Source organism: Salmo salar, chromosome 06 (genome assembly GCF_965601325.2).
Source record: "Salmo salar chromosome 06, fSalSal1, whole genome shotgun sequence".
Classification (NCBI taxonomy): Eukaryota; Metazoa; Chordata; class Actinopteri; order Salmoniformes; family Salmonidae; genus Salmo; species Salmo salar.
Genome location: NC_138296.1, coordinates 62,535,093 through 62,555,731, shown reverse-complemented (window position 1 = coordinate 62,555,731; position 20,639 = coordinate 62,535,093). Strand labels below are relative to the sequence as shown.

General features: G+C 43.3%; 2 protein-coding genes across 5 annotated transcripts in view; both read left to right on the top strand.

The window, feature by feature from the left end:
• Positions 1 to 9,036, top strand: part of LOC106607728 (5'-nucleotidase domain-containing protein 1-like) — a 55,707-nt gene extending 46,671 nt beyond the window's left edge. Inside the window, exons 10-12 of one of the 2 annotated variants that reach the window (XM_014204997.3) lie at positions 3,756 to 3,929; positions 6,181 to 6,349; positions 7,169 to 9,036. In XM_014204997.3, the coding sequence (XP_014060472.3) occupies positions 3,756 to 3,929; positions 6,181 to 6,349; positions 7,169 to 7,284 (459 nt within the window). In that variant the 3' untranslated portion in view covers positions 7,285 to 9,036. The remainder of the gene's footprint in view (positions 1 to 3,755; positions 3,930 to 6,180; positions 6,350 to 7,168) is intronic. The other variant, XM_014204998.3, reaches the window with a different exon arrangement.
• A 245-nt stretch (positions 9,037 to 9,281) lies between these two features.
• The window catches only part of dse (dermatan sulfate epimerase), a 29,338-nt gene continuing 17,980 nt past the window's right edge, over positions 9,282 to 20,639 (top strand). The window contains exons 1-4 of one of the 3 annotated variants that reach the window (XM_014204994.3): positions 9,282 to 9,452; positions 11,229 to 11,319; positions 11,834 to 12,308; positions 19,600 to 19,853. In XM_014204994.3, the coding sequence (XP_014060469.1) occupies positions 11,878 to 12,308; positions 19,600 to 19,853 (685 nt within the window). In that variant the 5' untranslated portion in view covers positions 9,282 to 9,452; positions 11,229 to 11,319; positions 11,834 to 11,877. Of the gene's footprint in view, positions 9,453 to 11,228; positions 11,320 to 11,833; positions 12,309 to 19,599; positions 19,854 to 20,639 lie in introns of those variants that run through there. The other 2 variants (XM_014204993.3, XM_045720778.2) reach the window with 2 other exon arrangements.

Sequence of the window (20,639 nt, the reverse complement as noted above, 5' to 3'; positions counted from 1 at the left end):
CCAGGGGCGCTCAATGCCCCCCTCTGTTATCGGGCCACGTGGAGAAAGCGCTCGCGGAATGCAGTGTCAACCTGCACTTGTGGCAGCTTTAAGGCAGCCACTCTGGGGTGAACTGAGTCCGTCGACATTTTGAGTTCTTCACTTTTTACCTGATAGGACTTAATGTAGGCCGGTAGGCCGGCTGAATGGGAGGCATTCAGAGCAGATTACAGTCCCATGTAGGTCCCCTGTAGCAGTGAGTACATGCCTGGCTGCTATGTGTAGGATCACAACTTATACACTGAGCTGCCCAGCTCATACAGACTCAGTGAGTCAATGATTGAAACGGCGCTAGTTTTTTTATTCAATTAAAAGAGCAGTATGAGCCTGCAACAATCGTTTGGCGTGATCATAAGGCGTTCGCTATACATTGGCAATTTCACATATTCATAATTTACATAATTTTTGTCATCCAAGAAAGACAGCATCAGGATATTGCAGCTCAGTTGTGTCCTTACCATTTCATTAGTTGCATATCAGCAGCGTTGCTAAGTAACATGGATTATAGTCCTTATCTCCCTGGCCCTCTCATGTCAGATATGTGATCTCCCTCTTGTCTGTTTGCATCCCAAATAGCACCCTATTCCCTAAATAGTGCATTACTTCTGACCAGGGCCCTGCTAGTAGTGCACTATGTAGGGAATAGGGTGCCATTTTGGACGTGGGCTCTGTCTGTCGCAGTCAGGCCGCACACAGTGGAGCACAATGGCCTCATTAAGCTGGGCTTTCTGGGCTGCTGTGGCTTTTCAGACCTGTTTATCCAGGGGTGGCTTTACCTCTAATCGCTGCTCTGAGTGATGCATTGATAGGTGTAGGAGGGCACAGTGTCAGGGTGAAATGAACTGGGCTGGGGGGTCTCTTGACTGGGGCTAGGGGAAGGGAGGGAGCCACAGGTTGTAGCTACAGTTGAAGTCTGAAGTTTACATACACCTTAGCCAAATACATTTAAACTCAGTTTTTCACAATTCCTGACATTTAATCCTAGTACAAATTCCCTGTCTTAGGTCAGTTAGGATCACCACTTTATTTTAAGAACATGAAATGTCAGAATAATAGCAGAGAGAATGATTTATTTCAGCTTTTATTTCTTTCATCACATTCCCAGTGGGTCAGAAGTTTACATACACTCAATAAGTATTTGGTAGGATTGCCTTTAAATGGTTTAACTTGGGTCAAACGTTTTGAGTAGCCTTCCATAAGCTTCCCACAATAAGTTGTGTGAATTTTGGCCCATTCCTCCTGACAGAGTTGGTGTAACTGAGTCAGGTTCGTAGGCCCCCTTGCTCGTACATGCTTTTTCAGTTCTGCCCACAAATGTTCTATAGGATTGAGGTCAGGGCTTTGTGATGGCCACTCCAATACCTTGACTTTGTTGTCCTTAAGCCATTTTTCCACAACGTAGGAAGTATGCTTTGGGACATTGTCAATTTGGAAGACCCATTTGCGACCAAGCTTTAACTTCCTGACTGATGTCTTGAGATGTTGCTTCAATATATCCACATAATTCTCCTTCCTAATGATGCCATCTATTTTGTGAAGTGCACCAGCCCCTCCTGCAGCAAAGCACCCACACAACATGATGCTTCCACCACCGTGCTTCACGGTTGGCATGGTGTTCTTCGGCTTGCAAGCCTCCCCCTTTTTCCTCCAAACATAACGATGGTCATTATGGCCAAACAGTTCTATTTTTGTTTCATCAGACCAGAGGACATTTCTCCAAAAAGTACGATCTTTGTCCCCATGTGCTGTTGCAAACCGTAGTCTGGCTTTTTTATGGTGGTTTTGGAGCAGTGGCTTCTTCCTTGCTGTGCTGCCTTTCAGGTTATGTCGGTATAGGACTCGTTTTACTGTGGATATAGATACTTTTGTACCTGTTTCCTCCAGCATCTTCACAAGGTCTTTTTCTGTTGTTCTAGGATTGATTTGCACTTTTTGCAACAAAGTACGTTCATCTCTAGGAAACAGAACGCGTCTCCTTCCAGAGCGGTATGACGGCTGCATGGTCCCATGGTGTTTATACTCGCGTACTATTGTTTGTACAGATGAATGTGGTACCTTCAGGCCTTTGGAAATTGCTCCCAAGGATGAACCAAACCTTTTTTTCTGAGGTCTTGGCTGATTTCTTTTGATATTCCCATGATGTCAAGCAAAGAGGCACTGAGTTTGAAGGTGGGCCTTGAAATACATCCACACGTACACCTCCAATTGACTCAAATGATGTCAATTAGCCTATCAGAAGCTTCTAAAGCCATGACATCATTTTCTGGAACGTTCCAAGCTGTTTAAAGGCACAGTCAACTTAGTGTATGTAAACTTCTGGAATTGTGATATGGTGAATTGTAAGTGAAACAATCTGTCTGTAAACAATTGTTGGAAAAATTACTTGTCATGCACAAAGTAGATGTTCTAACAGACTTGCCAAAAGTATAGTTTGTTAACAAGAAATTTGTGGAGTGGTTGAAAAACAAGTTTTTCAACCTAAGTGTATGTAAACTTCTGACTTAAACTGTAGTTACAAATTATGGAGAAAGTCGGAGTTAACCTGAATTCTGTTGCATTATCTTTCCCAGCCGTATGAAACTGTTTAGCATGAAAGCCTCTCTATAATGTTTTGCCACTGTGTTGGAATTCCTGGCCCTGTAAATATTTATCCTACTGATCCGATGCCTCTGGCAGCAGTGGGGAGCTGAAAAACAATCGGTGCACTCCGCAGCAGTGTTCTCTCTCCATGTCTGTGGCCAGTTTCTGGGAAAGCCTGGAAACCTGATGCCTGAGCCCGCCCCCGACCTCCACAGGCCCAGCTCACAGCTCCACAGCCTGGGCCTCGGGCTGGCCGACTGTCCTGTTTATTTATGCGTGGGACTGCGAGGCCTGGTCAGAGACGCTGTAAAGGGCCTGAGAAGAGGAGGGGGTTTCCGGAGCGAGGCCTGCGGCCCACATGAATTCATTAGAGACCCTTCACTCCTCCCTCACCCCCCTCCTCTTTATGGATGTCTGCCTCATCTATACCCCCCCCCCCCCCTCCCCTCCCAAACACACACACCCCACTCTGCATTCCACACAGAGAGCTATGTGAAGGACTCTTTAAGCGTGTGTCTTTAGTCCCAAGATTTTCTCATTATCCTTATGGCCTGGGGTCATAACCTTTCTTCTCTCCTTAAATGGACCCCTTGAGAAGTCAGAGTTTTGTGATGTGCTGAAACTCAAGGAGCTATTTCCTCTAAAGAGCTGTTTCCATTATGGCAGCATTCTTGTTTTTTTTCTTCCTCTAGTTGTTCCCTAATCTGACACTCTTCTTAACCCTTTGTTTCCACTGGGTTTGCAAGGAATTCAACTATTTACATTTCAATAGTTTCAAAAGTAAGGAAATGGGTTGCCAGTCAGTTTTGGTATGCTGTTCAGCTAAGCCTGTCTTGACGTGTTTTTCTTGAGTACAAAACAGAAATGATGGTCAAAGAAGACGTGATGAGTTTTGCAGCCCCATCGTGTCTGGTCTAGTTCGCCCTAAGGGGCTAAGGCACATGTCAGATTTATTGAATTTGACTACTGTTGAGCGCTCCCTTGAAACGAATCCAGAAAAAATTGCTATTTTATTACAGCACTTTACTAATCAGATGAGGAGGTAGTTACTATAACATAGAAAAGTCAACTTCATTTACTGAGCAGCTGCGAATGTGGCCTCATTCATTGCCTATCCTGTCTCCTACCCTATACAGGTGGTGTACTTTGGGGATAGCATGCGGTCTGACATGTTCCCTGCTAGCACGTTCGGGAAGTGGGAGACGGTGATGATCGTGGAGGAAATGGAGGGAGAGGGCGTCCCGAGGTGCGACGCAGCGAAGACCAACGAGGCCCAAGCGGAGCCTCAGGACAAGAAGGGAAAGTTTGAGGTTAGTTCACACAAGCAGCTGTTTCCGTTTAAAGCGCTCTCCCACCTTTTTACCTTGCTCCCTGAAAGACATATCCTCCCAACCCCCAGCCCCTTTGCTCTGCTCAATGCCACAATATACCCACCGTAGCGCGAGTCGTGTTTGAGTGGGTACGTGGGCTTGTTCATTTTGTAAGCGTTATCAAAAGACTTACAGTGTTGTAAGTGTTCCGTGGCAGTTTTGTATCATTACAGTTCCACAGCTAGTGGCGAAATCTGTAAAAGCAGTCATGTTGAAACAAGTTTATATGAGTCTGTATCACTGCCTAGTGTCAGTACAGGAAAGTTGGCAAAGAAAATGTTCACGGCAATTGACGTACTGCTAGGAAGGAAACTATAAACACATTCTTACAACTGTTATGTAATATCATCAGTGCTGCCCTCTCCCTCACTGACCAGGCCATAGTCTATCCATATCCAGAGGGGTCAGTGCTTCCTGAGAGGGAATTAGGTGAGTCAGCATATATGTTGCCAGGAACGATGAGAGGAACCACCTGGTTTGGATAGGACACCACTAAGGGTGTGTCCGTAAATTTACTCTGGATTGCCAGAGTGCGCTCAGAATGTGCTCTGAGCATTGCCAGATTGTCCGTTTTGTAAATACAGATCGTTTCGCTCTGGGAGCGTTCAGAGAGCACCCTGGACACTGCCCGAGGAGTAGGGTTGATCCGAGCGTTCTGTCCTCACAACGGCAGTCAAGCACCCAAGCTAACTGGCTAAAGTTGTCTAGCTACTTCCAGACACAAATGAGAGAACACCTCACTCTGACCATTTTACTCCCCCCAGCAGAGCTGGTTTAGCTATTTTCATGTTATCCAGAGCGTTGGTGACTAAATGTGCTGCTGGCATCAATTTAATTATATATATTTTTTGGCCAATGTTTACTGACACCGGTCATATTCAACGGGTGATGCGCGTTCGTAAATTCGTCAGTTATTCTGTGCTCTGGCACACAGACGAGAATGCTCTGAAATAAGAGTTGATAGCCAGAGTGTATTGACGAACGCACTCTAAAGACAGATTGGAGCACAGGGCCTTGTAGATGGACAAATCGTCTCGGCCTAGACACACTACCTCTACCTCTCTTTCTCATGCTCTTTTCTCTTTCTCTCACTCCACTTCCTCTTTTCAGTTCACCTTTCCTTACTAAAACTTCATTCCCCATTTGCCTCGTTTATGAGAAATTCATTATCTCCTGACTCCTGGAAGCTCCAGTAGGTCTCTCTCTCTCTCCACTGTGGTGTATCTGCTCTGAGCTGTAGCTCCGCTGCAGCCAAAGTGTATGTAACACATTAGACAGTCTCAGAAAGCTGCCTGGAACAACATGTTTCTCATCAGTTTCCCCCAGATTCCTTTTGGTTACATTTTGGCTCTCAATATCTGGTGGAAATTTCCACATGAATAGGCAATGTAATGCTGTGCATCAATTTGCCAGTTATTAATGATGAATTATGAGGTTCTGTGTAGTGTAGAAAAGCTCCAAACTAGGGAAGAATGATAAGTAGTTAGCACAGTAGTTTGAGACAGAATATTTCCATGCCTTGGATTCATTGAATCTTATTAATGACTTTTAACATAAACCGTTTTTCTCTGCGAGCAACTCCGCCTCTAAGTCTGGTTGGGAGTCAAAAAGCTTCACCATTCAGAATAACGTCTTCATCACACTTTCCACCAAGAGAGGGGAAAAAGTAGCAACAATTTTCATTTGAAGCATTGACCTTTGTCCCAAATGAACTGAATCCCATTTCAAGGAAGTATCTGGACGAGTTGACTAATTTAGATGTATACATTTCTTCTGCTACCTCTGTTTTGATTTGTTATGAGTCCATGCTTGTTAACCACATCCTGTTATTAACATCTTAGACAAATGGCACTGAAAGTGACCAACTCCACATTGCTTCTTATGCTGAAATTCCTGTTAAAAAGTGGATCCATTATTACCCACAAGTTTCCTCCCAAGTAGGAGGATTTACATTTACAATTTTTGTCATTTAGCAGATGCTCTTATCCAGAGCAACTTATAGGAGCAATTAGGGTTCAGTGCCTTGCTCAAGGGCACATTGACAGATTTTTCACCTCATCGGGTCGGGGATTCGAACCAACAACCTTTCTGTTACTGGCCCAACGCTCTTAAACGCTAGGCTATCTGCCGCCCCGTACCTCTTTCTGGTCAGAGAATCACTCCCTCTTTAACCCATGTGATGTGCTTTCAGGACCAGGGCATGAAGGCGCCCTCTGCTCCATCAGAACAGTGGGGATCCTACTTTGTGGACACACACAAGAGTGGTGAAGGGGATGAGGAGAGCCAGAAACTCACCTGGTGCTGCCATAGCATCCACAAATACAGCACCATGGCCATCCCCAGTGTGGAGTCTATTGCAGGTACAGGGAGAAGAGGGGCTCCGGGGGCCCACTGACTCTGTGTTGCGTAATGACCTACCAAATTTCTGTATTTATTTAACCTTTATTTAACTAGGCAAGTCAGTTAAGAACGTATTCTTATTTACAATGACGGCCTACACCGGCCAAACCCGGGCGACGCTGGGCCAATTGTGCGCCGCCCTATGGGACTCCCAATCACGGCCGGTTGTGATACAGCCTGGATTCGAACCAGGGTGTCTGTAGTGACGCCTCTTGCACTGAGATGCAGTGCCTTAGACCGCAGCGCCTCTTGTCTTGAGAGAGGCGTGCTCTGCTAGTTTAAAGAGTAATTTGACCCCAGATATCCTCTACTACCTGTTCCTTATTCTATGCTGGTCACACTTTATTTGGATAGTCCAGATAGTATGACCATCTGTAGAATAGACTGTTGATAAGCAACTGCTTACTAAGGTTACGGTTATTGTTAAGGTTAGGTTTAGAATAAGGGTTAGGTTAAGGGGTTATGTTTAGGGTTAGGGTTAGTAGATAGATAGATAGTTTAAATGTTATTGAGCATCTACAGATGGACTATCCAAATAAAGTGCTTGCCGAAGTGCTTTCTAAAACAGTTTGTTCCTTTTTGTGAAGGTTTGGTTTGGCAAAGCTTTGCGCAATTTCCAGAAATCATAGAGAAAAAAAAATTAGTCATGGACCACTCCTAGCTATTGTTGATGATGTGTGCAGAATGGAAACTTTGAGGGTTACATGTCCTAGCTAAGCAGGCAAAACTGGTTGATATGACATCATTTTCACTAGTTTATCTCTCGTCCTCCTCCGTAGATCTCCCTCTGGACTACAAGTTCCCCAGATTCTGTCCCAACAAACCCTGCACCACCGGCTACTACCCCAGACCCCCAGATTCCCTGCTGAAAAAGTTCCAGAGTCAGTCGTCTTAAAGGGTCCTCCTCCCAGAGACGCCCCTCACCCTCCTCAGCTTAAAGGGGAGGAATGTGCCTCCCATCTCGCCTGTAGTTCCACACCTGAACCACGTCATCTATCCCTCTAGGGCAGGAAATCACGCTCACGTTGATAGAAACCGTGGGAATGTAAAAGCACAGTATCTCTCTGCAAGTAACCTGGCTACATTTGAACGTTGTTCTGTACGTGGATTATTGTACATGTGTGTGAAAAATGTGACTTGCCAATTGTATGTGTGTGGGTGTGTCAGCAAACAGTGCTGATTTAAAGCATATTATTCATATTGTTTAATGTGAAGACCACTTTTGTAATGTAGTTAGATAGGTAATTCATGTTCCAGTTAAAACCCCTATAAGTATATCATCCAATGTAAGTTAATAACTCTTCAGAGTACTAAAAAAAACTTTAAGCCCTGTAAATACTGTCCTACATTTTAGTTTTTTGGTGTGTTTCCTTACCTCAAAAACCTGATCTGACCTGGAGTGCAACGTTGCAGTCACAGCGATGTTGTCTGTTCTCTCCAGAGAGAAATTCCTAATAATTCATTATGTCCAGTATCCTTGGTATGATGTGTGTGTGTATAATACATAATAAACAGCCATTTTGGTTTTCTGTTTCACTGTATGCATTTCAGTGACAGTAACTTAAGATGTCCTTAAAGATAAAGCATTTCCCTTGTGTTTGTCACAGATTCCCCCGGTACTGCTGCTCATTCCTTGCACCAGTTCCGGAGTTCTACATCAACCGGCCTTCTAGGCTTCACTGAACTGTCTAATTACGCACTCCTGGTTCCTGGTTCCCATTTCCCCTGATTAGTAATTGTGTATATACTCTGTTCACCATTGTCACCATGTCCGTTGGTCCTGTGAGTACCTGTGTTGTTGTTTCGGCATTCGTGCTGCGTGTTTTGTACCATTGTTATTACGGGTCTCGTCCCGTGCATTGTTATTACGGGTCTTGCCTCGTTCTTTTGTTTGGGTTGCATCCCAGTGTGTTTTGTATATGTGTTTGTTTTGGGCATCGTCCCCGTGCCTTTCATGGCATGTTGTTTCATTCGGGTGGGGTATTAAAATTACGTATTCCTGCGCCTGTCGCCAATAGTTTATACAACGTGACGGTATTTATTTTGTGAAAGGTGTTTAAGAGAATTGTTCTTGAAGAAATGGCGCAATCTGTCCTTAGTGTTACCTTTTTTGTTGTTGAAAGAATTGCAAATAATAAAACGGTAATATTGGATGCTTAAAGATTATGCTCTGTGTACTCTGTTATTTTTTGGGGTGAAACGGTAAACTATAGTGCTGTTGGAGTGACTACTGTGTAAAAATGTGTTATACTTATGCTTCATATGCAGTACCAATTTGAAGATATGCTTTAACTGACTTCTGAATGGTTACATGTGTTGGTTAGCTGCATATAGACTAGTTGTATTATAATGTTAAGAAACAAGTCTTAATATGCTTGTAGAAGTATTTTTTACAGGAAGTACTTTAGAGAGGACAGCAGACCTTAATTGGTCATTGGATTATTTATGTTCTAAATGTGTGTGTTGGTGTTAAATGCAATTGCAGCTTTGGTGATTGTATTCCATTTACTTTTCCCCCCATCTGATTTAGAAACGTTTATATGCTCATTTGCCTTATGTTCAATTCATTAGTGGTATTTTAGTGTTCTAGAGAAGATGCAGGGATAGTGTTCGATGTACTGTCTGTGAAATAAATGAAGTTATACAATTTTGTTACACACTGCTTTTTCTGATGATTTGAGTTTTCTTGAAAGTTAAAATAAAACATCAAATGTGTCGACGTCAGATCATTACAAAATGGGATTAGACTGTTCCAAATGTATTTTAGACTGGCTACTTTCAATTCTACACATATGTTCTCTCTACCTGGATGTTTGCGTCTACAATCAGTCATTTCTGTCACCCTCCTACTTCTTTAGTCACTTTCCTCTACTGCCCCTCCTCATTCGGCAGAATTGATGACGTTTTTGTCTCCAAAACCTTGCGCAAAGAGGGTATACTTTGTTTCACTACTTGAAGATTCAACGCATCGATGCATGTCGCGGGGATTACATTTATAACACAGAAATGACTTGTAGGGGGAGTGTCAAATCTGGACTACAATTGTACAACGGGTTTTGACAGGTAGGCTAATCTTGATCAGTGTACTGTTCTTTCTTTACAACAAGCCACAGATCGGAAAAAGACTTCCGATCCAGTGTGCTATCTGCGCATATGTATATGTTAATGCCGTGTGTTAAACGTTTTTCGATGTTGGAATAATAATTCAGTAATTACATTTAAGAAAAGTACTATTTATGTAAGTAGATGTACATATTTACACGAAATAAAGAACTAAATATTTTTGTCAGTGTGACATTCGGAAACGGATGACAAAAGTCACATACAAGGACATTATCCAATAGATGACATTAGGTACGGTATGTACAAGTGTAGGATATTGTCGGAGTTGTGTATAGGTATTAAAATATGGCAATTATATTTCCAATATGAAAAAACCGGACACTTAGGCAAAGGTGTCTTTTTATATGAGTAAAACATTATTTGTTAGGACGCTGGCGATCTGAATGTAGGCTATCCAAGGTAAGGAGCTGTGAGAGCAGCCAGGCAGGAAAGATACTCTGTGGAGCTACTTTACTGTAAATTGGTGGTTGCCACTGTAAACCCTTGAGTTTAGGGTTTGTATTAGGCCTACTTTAGAGTGATGGAGTAGTATAGAATAGTTTTCATAATACACATTCCACAGTCATTTATTTGTTTTTCAACATGTGGTCATTTGAAATCGTCTTATCAAGTTTCAAGGGCACAGGTCTTTTAAAAGCTAAACGTCTATTTGAGAACGAATTGCCCATTTTGTGCCATCAGTTTGTAACTTTTGTGTAAATTGAAAGAAAACAAAGCAGTCAAAGGTTAATCCAGACCAGGAGAGGGACAGCTGTCCCCTCAACTGGTTTCCTTTATTCCCCTAAACCAATCTCCATGTCCCTAAACACATAGCAGGAATAGGTTTCACTTCCACATCCAGGGTTCATGGGCTTTATAGCAGTAATGATAGACTATCTGATTATGTCTTTAAATGGGCGATCTGCAGTTGTTACATCCATTTTTCGACATTTAAATTAATTCAATATACCCATTGGTTCTTGAAGGATAGAATTTATAGATCCCTCATGAGCTTAGTACAACCGTCATACCCCATCAGAACCCCAAATATTACGTTGTTTTACGCCTTTGCAAACAATGTAAATGTAAACCAATACTGTTAGCCTCAAAATGGTTAAAACAAATAGTTTGTATATCATGGATGGTCAGTCCTTGTATCTATATCTCTGTCCATGAGTTTGAGAGTGGTTATATTTCTCCAGCCCCATCCCTCAGCTGTTACAAAGCTTACCTCTTTGTTATCGTTCAAACTACAGATGCCCCCAGTGTTAACTGGAATGTGCCCGTTTATGAGGTCAGGTGTTATATCTAGCTAGTTGGTCAAGTGAAGCAACATCTGCAAAATAATGGACATTTAGCTCCCTTGTACCATTGGTGTACCATTGGTGTACCATTGGTGTGTCATTTTTAGTAGGTAATACTAAATTGTGGATTAAAATACACGAAAGAGAAAACTCACGCTAATACAACTGACCAGAGTCTAGACTCTCTCGACTTCCTTCAAATCACCACCAATTGATTTTGCCTTAGGCAAGTGCCGAGAGTAAGGCAATGAAATGGACGTCCACGTTCCCGAGAAGAGATGACTTGCACAACCATGGCGTTAAATGTACCATGTGACGTTCGTCATTGGTTAAGCCAAACCAATATGACTGACGAATAGAATACCACAGAGACCTGTATGACCTTTAGAGTGTTGAGGACAATGATTCTGACTATGTGTGTATACATGGCTAGACTCACCTGAGACACTGCCAAAACAAATGAAGGATGAACTACCCTGGTGAACACACCTCTCGCCAATAGCTGGATACACTATCAATCTGAGGTATGATAGCACACTATACACATTACTGCTACCTCTTCTCAAGATACACATGGGGGAGGAGGAAGGGAGGGGGGGGAGTGTAGCCTTCCCTGTAGCTCAGTTGGTAGAGCATGGTGTTTGCAACGCCAGTTTTGTGGGTTTGATTCCCACGGGGGGCCAGCAAAAAAATGTATGAAATGTATGCATTCACTACTGTAAGTCGCTCTGGATAAGAGCGTCTGCTAAATGTAAAAAATGTAAAATGAGTCTATTTTGATTATTCATATTGATAAGTTGCATTTTTACAACAGAGATCTGAGCTTTCCTTTCAGTTGTCACAGTCTACAGTCTACTTGTAGCGTTTTCAAACTTGTCAGAACAGTAGGGGGGAAGCCAGAATGATCAGGAATACAGCTGTATCCAATTATTCAAGGAATGTAGCCCTCATATGAAAAAGCTGGGGAGAGTTGAGAGAGAGAATATGGCTGGCTGGCTTTCTTAAAGTCGTTTCTTCTCCCTTTCCTTTCCTTCTCAGCTGAGCTCTGTTGGAAATGCCACTGCGCCCTCTCTGATGTGAGGATGAGGACCTACACCCGAGGGGCCCCCACAGTGTTCTTCATAAGTCTACTGTGGCCCCTGGTGGCCCCGGTGGTGGGGGTGGCGGAGGAGACGGTAGACCCCAGCGGAGGGATACCCTTCATGGGAGGGAACTACGATGGACACCCCATGCTGTACTTCGGCCAGGGCGAGGTGGAGGAGCTGCAGGCGGCGGCGGCTGGGACCCACCGGGAGATGGCCGCGAGGATCCGCGAGGCGGGGGAGGCCATGCTGGAGCACCCTGAGGAGTACCTGCCTCCCTGGAGCCCGGCCGAGTTCAGCGCCCGCTGGAACGAGGTGTATGGAAACAACCTGGGAGTGCTGTCTATGTTCTGTCTGCTCTACCCACACAGGGCCGGGGCCCTCGACCTGGCCAAGGATTACATGGAGAGGATGGCAGCTCAGCCTAGTTGGTATATTTTCTATCTTTGTTCTTCCCTTAATTTTGTGTGAAATTTCTCATCCCAGGTGTTGTAATCAATTGTCTGTGAATAGCATCCCTAACCTATAGGGACACAAAACAAGAGATACAATCAGATATGCCCCTGTGGAAACAGTTACTGTGTAGCTACTCAAATTCAACCCATGAGTGAATTGCTCGCTTCTCAATTGCAGAAAATCGCTTAGTCTACCCTTAGCGGTAAGAAAAACTCCCACGTTTTTCTCATTACGTGAACAATACTGGTCTATTTGGAGAAGGTACAGATGCTGCCTGCTATCTGTATTTCTCCTTCCTATCACCATGTGACCACTGGGGATAAATGCCAAATCCTCCTCTCCAGAGGACCTTTGACTGACTCAATCCCCCTCCATAGTATCACTGTTCAGTTTTCACTGTGGCCGGCCAGACCTGAAGAAGAGATGCCCTGTGGTCCAGGAAATATGTTTAGCAGATGTATGAATTTATTGCTTAACATGCCCCCGTTCAAAGGAAATTAAATGTTCAGATGTTGAGCTGAATGGCCTGGTGCAGTGGGATGGGAGGACTAGGGTTCAGGTGGTGGTGAGAGGCTAAGAAACTCACTTTACCTGGGTTCTCAGAGGGGTAACATGGGAAATCTCATCTGCATCTCACATTGTTCAGCCCCAACCTAAGGGATGGGCTAATGACTCTCCCAGTCCATAGACTCTAGAGGGGAATAGCTTCGGTAGTCTGGATGATGTTGTATTTCATTTTCATTGTACAGTACTGGGCTGTACTATCTTGCAGACTTCTTCACTTTCTGTTGCATAAGAATAATAAGCTAAGAAGAGGCCAGCAATGAGACTGCATGTTGTCGCTGTGTATCTAGCCAACCCTTACAGTACTGTACTTCAGAAGACCCCTGACCGCCTGGGAGGGTTGTGAAACTTCAGTGGTTTATTTTTTTTCCCCTTGCAGTGCAGTTAGGAAAGTGCATTATAGCAAGCTTTCTCTGCACGTCCCAAGCCAAGGAATTCAGTGTTAAGGAGGGGTCTCTGATATATCGGGCAAGGCGTTTCACTGTCGCAGCCAATTTAGTCACGGCGCCTGCGTTCTCAGGACGTTCTGTTCTCTGCTATCAGCCTCGTGGTCAGAGGGCTTCCCTTTTTCAGTTTTGCCTGCTTTCTTTCATTACTTTTCAGAAATAAGCATTGTCTCAGCTCCATTGTTTTTAATCCTCTAATTTAGCCATCAGCTGCTGTGTCTAGCCAACCTAGTTCAGAGAAAAAGGTTTTCTTTAGGGTCAGTGTTAATGGGTACATTTACAGTTTATCATTAGTTCAAATTTGTGAAACTTCTCACAAAATGGAAGTCTGTGCCACAAGCTGAGAAATGAAAACCCACAAGGACGTTTTCACATTTTAACTACACACAATGTGAGTTCTCTCCTCAGCCACACATTTACTAGGGTTTTGGAATCTCTCAGGGATCCTTAAAAGTGGCTCCAGGAATCAGTCAACTGTGGTATCTGTGACCTTCAATTATGTCTCCAACAACTTGTTGAGGAGAACCATATTCCATATTCCAACTCCAGCTTGTGGCGCACTGGTTGGGTTTTTAAGGCAGTTCATGTGTAAACACACAGAAGAGACGTCTTGTGTGCTTTGGCGTAATGTAATATACAGTACAGTAGTGACAAAGAATCACTCTTCACTCATTCTAACGACTTATACAGTGCATTAAACTTGGTTGGTGAACCAAAGACTGTAATAAAACATTATTTAAACTCCTTTTTTGATGAATAAAGTTGAAATCAAGGGCCCCTTTTTATTCAATTTAATTTAAACCCATGTAGAAGGAACATTTATTTCCAATGAACTTCCACAGGTCATTGACAGATGGAAATAATGTATTAGCTAAATCAAATGGAAGAAATGCTGCCAGAGGGTGGTGGCATGTCTTTGGTATTTATGAATATTAGAGTCGCATTTAAAAGAAAAGCAGGCCGCTGTTTTGATATTTGGCACTGAGTAAAGTTTATGGGTCCATGTGATGAGTGGAATGGATTTCAACCTATGTCTTTTAGATGTTCTGAGAGGAACGATTGTCAAGATGGAGCTGAAAACGTAATTACATGGCACGCACTTTAATAGTAACTGCTCAAAATACAGGTTGCTTTTTGGATTTATATTTTATTGCCACATCTGAAGTCAATTTTACTATAATTACACAGAAAGAGCTTTTAAAGAACACCTCTTAGCAGGTGGTATATGAGATTAATGTATGGGCACAGACTATTTTGCCAATTTAACAATTAGTAACTCTTAGAAATAGAAGTCAGTCAGCGTTCTGAGGTGCCAACTACTTTACAAATAGCACATAGTGCACTTTAAACAGCACTTTAAAAGGCAGGATATGTTGGAGTTGGACTTTAAAGCATGTGTGAAAATGCTGTTTTGCATGTTCTTTTGTAAAGAGAACAAAAAGCTTTGTCCAAGCTGATTACAAGCTTGGATAATTATGCAAATAGCCTGAGAAGGATTAGTTTAACTCTATACTTTTGATGACATTTCACTTTCCAGAATATATACTACCCTTTCTGTTTTTGCAGCCTTGCTTGGGCTAGTGTGAAAAGGGAATTTCAATCAATTCAAGACTATTTGTAAAGATACTACATCGTGATATTACTGCATTAACCCTGTGAGACCCAAGCATAGATCCAAATGAGGAAAAACATGTATTTACCATTCAGAAATACTTCTAATCGGCCTCTGATTATGAAAATAATCTGTTCGTTTTATTTCAAGTTTGTAGAACAATTTTATGGAAACGTTGCAAAAATACACCATTGAGCTTCAGTGGTAGGAACATTTTGTTGTAAGAACATTTTAAAATTCTACAAAAATCACATAAAAATTGATCAAAAGCATTGATGGGATGGAAAATATTGTCTTATGGTATATAAACTATATATACAAAAGTAAGTGGACACCCCTTCAAATTAGTGGATTCGGCTATTTCAGCCACACCAGTTGCTGACAAGTGTATAAAATTGAGCACGTAGCCATGCAATCTCCATAGACAAACATTGGCAGTAGAATGGCTTTACTGAAGAGCTCAGTGATTTTCAACATGACACCGTCATAGGATGACACCTTTCCAACAAGTCAGTTTGTCAAATGTATGCCCTGTTAGAGCTTCCCTGGTCAACTGTAAGTGCTGTTATTGTGAAGTAGAAACGTCTAGGAGCAACAACGGCTCAACCGCGAAGTGGTAGGCCACACAAACTCACAGAGCTGGACGGTTGAGTGCTGAAGCTTGTAGCGCATAGAAATCGTCTGTCCTCGGTTGCAGAATTCACTACCGAGTTCCAAACTACCTCTGGAAGCAACGTCATCACAAGAACTGTTCGTCGGGAGCTTCATGAAATGGGTTTCCATGGCCGGGCAGCCTCACACAAGCCTAAGTTCATAATGCGCAATGCGAAGTGTCGGCTGGAATGGTGTAAAGCTCGCCACCATTGGACTCTGGAGCAGTGGAAACGCATTCTCTGGAGTGATGAATCACGCTTTACCAATCTGGCAGTCGAACGGACAAATCTGGGTTTGGCAGATGCTAGGAGAACGCTACCTGCCTGAATGCATAGTCCCAACTGTAAAGTTTGGTGGAGGAGGAATAATGGTCTGGGGCTGTTTTTCAGGGGGATAGGCCCCTAAGGGGCTAGGCCCCTTAGTTCCAGTGAAGGGAAATCTTAACGCAACAGCTTACAATTACATTCTAGACGATTCTGTGCTTCCAACTTTGAGGCAACAGTTTGGGGAAGGCCCTTTCCTGTTTCAGCATGACAATGCCCCCGTGCACAAAGTGAGGTCCATACAGAAATGTTGTTGAGATCGGTTTGGAAGAACTTGACTGGCCTGTACAGAGCCCTGATCTCAACCCCATCGAACACCTTTGGGATGAATTGGAACGCCGACTTCGAGATAGGCCTAATCGCCCAACATCAGTGCCCGACCTCACTAATGCTTTTGTGGCTGAATGGAAGCATGTCCTGGCAGCAATGTTCCAACATCTAGTGAAAAGCCTTCCCGGAAGAGTGGAGGCTGTTATAGCCTCCATGATCATGTTTGGTCATGTAGTGTACATCTGAAGTTGTCATATTTTGTCTGAAATAGCTAAATTGATCAACTTGATCTATAAAGATGGTGCCGAAGAACATGGCTGACATTTTACATTCTCCCAACCAATTATGCAATTTTGTTATTTTTTTTTTGTGTAACTTCTTTTTTAACTTATTGTGTACATAATGTTGCTGCTACCGTCTCTTATGACCGAAAATAACTTCTGAACAGAAAAGGGATTACTCACCGAGGACTGGAAGAAACTTTTTCCTTTAACGAGTCCGATGAGAAGGATATCCTGCTTTCACTGGAACAGGCCCAGATCCACGCCTTTTGCGTGAAGAAAAGACGCCGGAAAAGGGGACGCAGATCGGGGATCCTTCTAAGAAGCCAGAGGCGAGCGAGCAAACTCCCAATGCCTTCCATTCTCCTTGCTAACGTGCAATCGTTAGAAAATAAAATTTATGACTTACTATTAAGATTATCCTACCAACGAGACATTAAAAACTGTAACATCTTATGTTTCACGAGACGTGGCTGAACGAAGAAACGGACAATATAGAGCTGGCGGGATTTTCCATGCACCGGCAGAACAGAGACACTACCTTTGGTAAGACGAGGGGTGGGGGTGTGTGTCTTTTTGTCAATAACAGCTGGTGCACGATGTCTAATATTAAAGAAGTCTTGAGGTATTGCTCGCCTGAGGTAGAGGACCTTATGATAAGTTGTCGACCACACTATCTACCAAGAGTTCTCATCTGTATTATTCGTACCCGTCTATTTACCACCACAAAGCGAAGCTGGTACTAAGACTGCTCTCAACCAACTCTAAAAGGCCATAAGCAAAGAAGAAAATGCTCACCCAGAAGTGGCGCTCATAGTGGCCAGGGACTTTAATGCAAGCCCACTTAAATCAGTTTTACCACATTTTTACCAGCATGTCACATGTGCAACCAGGGAAAATAAAATCCTAGACCACCTTTACTGCAAACACAGAGATGCATACAAAGCTCTCCCTCTCCCGCACCCCTCCATTTGGCAAATCTGACCACAATTCTATCCTCCTGATTCCTGCTTACAAGCAAAAACTAAAGCAGGAAGTAGCAGTGACTCGCTCAATATGGAAGTGGTCAGATGACGCGGATGCTACACTACAGGACTGTTTTGCTAGCACAGACTGAAATATGTTCCGGGATTCATCCAATTGCATTGAGGAATACACCATCTCAATCATCGGCTTCATCAATAAGTGCATCGATGATGTCATCCCTAAAGTGACTGTATGTACATATCCCAACCAGAAGCCATGGATTACAGGCAACATCCGCATCGAGCTAAAGGCTAGAGCTGCCACTTTCAAGGAGCGGGAGACTAATCCGGATGCTTATAAGAAATCCCGCTATGCCCTCAGACGAACCATCAAACAAGCAAAGCGTCAATACAGGATTAAGATTGAATCCTACTACACCGGCTCTGACGCTCGTCGGATGTGGCAGGGCTTGCAAACTATTACAAACTACAAAGGGAAGTCCAGACGCGAGCTGCCAAGTGACGCGAGCCTACCAGACTAGCTAAATGCCTTTTATGCTCGCTTCGAGGCAAGCAACACTGGAGCATGCACAAGAGCACCAGCTGTTCTGGATGACCGTGTGATAACACTCTTGGTAGCCGATGTGAACAAAACCTTTAAACAGGTCAACATTCATAAAGCCGCTGGGCCAGACGGATTACCAGGACGTGTACTCAAAGCATGCGCGGACCAACTGTCAAGTGTCTTCACTGACATTTTCAACCTCTCCCTGACCGAGGCTGTAATACCTACATGTTTCAAGCAGACCACCATAGTCCCTGTGCCCAAGGAAGCGACGGTAACCTGCCTAAATGATTACCGACCCGTGGCACTCACATCGGTACCCATGAAGTGCTTTGAAAGGCTGGTCATGGCTCACATCAACAGCATCTCTAGACCCACTCCAGTTCGCATACCGCCCCAACAGATCCACAGATGACGCAATCTCAATCACACTCACACCGCCCTTTCTCACCTGGACAAAAGGAACACCTAATTGAGAATGCTGTTCATCGACTATAATAGACGGTGTCAGAGGAAAGCCCATAAAATTGTCAGAGACTCCAGTCACCCAAGTTATAGACTGTTTTCTCTGCTACCGCACGGCAAGCGGTACCGGAGCGCCAAGTCTAGGACCAAAAGGCTCCTCAACAGCTTCTACGCCCAAGCCATTAGACTGCTGAACAATTCATAAAAATCGCCACCGGACAATTTACATTGACACCGCCCTATTGTACACTGCTGCTACTCGCTGTTTGTTTGTTACCTATGCATAGTCACTTCGCCCCCACCTACAAACCAACCTAGAAAAAAGAACATAGAACGCCCAACCAATGTAACACCCTGGCCTAACTAAAATAAAGAACAAAATCCCCTCTCTATGGCCAGGGCATTACAATACTAAACTAGTCTAAAGAAGGACAGTTTCATTGCTTCTTTAATCAAAACACAGTTTTCAGCTCTGCTAACATAATTGCAAAATGGTTTTCTAATGATCAATTAGCCTTTTAAAATGATAAACTTGGATTAGCTAACACAACGTGCCATTGGAACACAGGAGTGATGGTTGCTGATAATGCGCCTCTGTATGCCTATGTAGATATTCCATTAAAAAAAAGAATTCTGCCGTTTCCAGCTACAGTAGTCTTTTACAACGTCTACACTGTATTTCTGATCAATTTGATGTTATTTTAATGGACAAAAAATGTGCTTTTCTTTCAAAAATAAGGACATTTCTAAGTGACCCCAAACTTTTGAACGGTAGTGTATATATTTGAAAGGATCAACTATTTTGTGGGTTTTCTATGTATGCAGACCATATAACTTACTTTTAGTAATATGTAGTTGTCCTTTCTGGATTAATTACTTCTCTACGTTAAAATTGATGGTCGTAAATGGCAGTATTCTACTACTACTCTATATAACAGTAAGTTGAGATCCTGACTGACTTTTGGGGGCCCCTAGCGGCCGCTAATGTCACTTATGCCTAGAAATAGCACTGAACAGGCAGCGTTGCATTTTTACAACTGTGTGTCTCACAGGGTTAAGTCTTGAACATGTATTTCTTACAGATGAATATACTTATCTATCCTTTTCTCTGTGTCTTGCAGGTTGGTAAAGGATGCTCCCTGGGATGAGGTTCCTCTAGCCCACTCTCTGGTTGGCTTCGCCACAGCGTATGACTTCCTGTATGAGTACCTGAGCAAGGTGCAGCAGGAGCGCTTCCTGCAGGTGATTGGCAACGCTACGCGCTACATGTATGAGAAGTCCTACATCCGCGGCTGGGGCTTCCAGTACCTGCACAACCACCAGCCCACCAACTGTGTGGCTCTCCTCACCGGCAGCCTGGTTTACATGACCCAGGGTGAGTACCACTGATTCATGCACTGTGTGTGTGTGTGTGTGTGTGTGTGTGTGTGTGTGTGTGTGTGTGTGTGTGTGTGTGTGTGTGTGTGTGTGTGTGTGTGTGTGTGTGTGTGTGTGTGTGTGTGTGTGTGTGTGTGTGTGTGTGTGCGCGCACGGGCAGAGAAACACAGAGAAACACCATGATTACTGCATTATCAGCTTTCAGACGGTTCCTATAGTATTTACTCTGTAGCCTAGATATACAGTTAAAGTCAGAAGTTTACATACACTTATGTTGGGAGTCATTCAAATTTGTTTTTCAACCACTCCACACATTTCTTGTTAACAAACTACTGTTTTGGCAAGTCGGTTAGGATATCTACTTTGTGCATGACCCAAGTCATTTTTCCAACAATTGTATACAGACAGATTATTTCACTTATAATTCACTGTATCACAATTCCAGTGGGTCAGAAGTTTACATACACTAAGTTGACTGTGCCTTTAAACAGCTTGGAAAATTCCATAAAATGATGTCATGGCTCTAGATTCTGATAGGCTAGTTGACATCATTTGAGTCAATTGGAGGTGTACCTGTGGATGTATTTCAAGGCCTACCTTCAAACTCAGTGCTTCTTTGCTTGACATCATGGGAAAATCGAAAGAAGCCAAGACCTCAGAAAACAAATTGTAGACTGGTTCATCCTTGGGAGCAATTTCCAAACACCTGAAGGTACCACGTTCATCTGTACAAACAATAGTGCGCAAGTATAAACACCATGGGACCATGCAGCCGTCATACCAC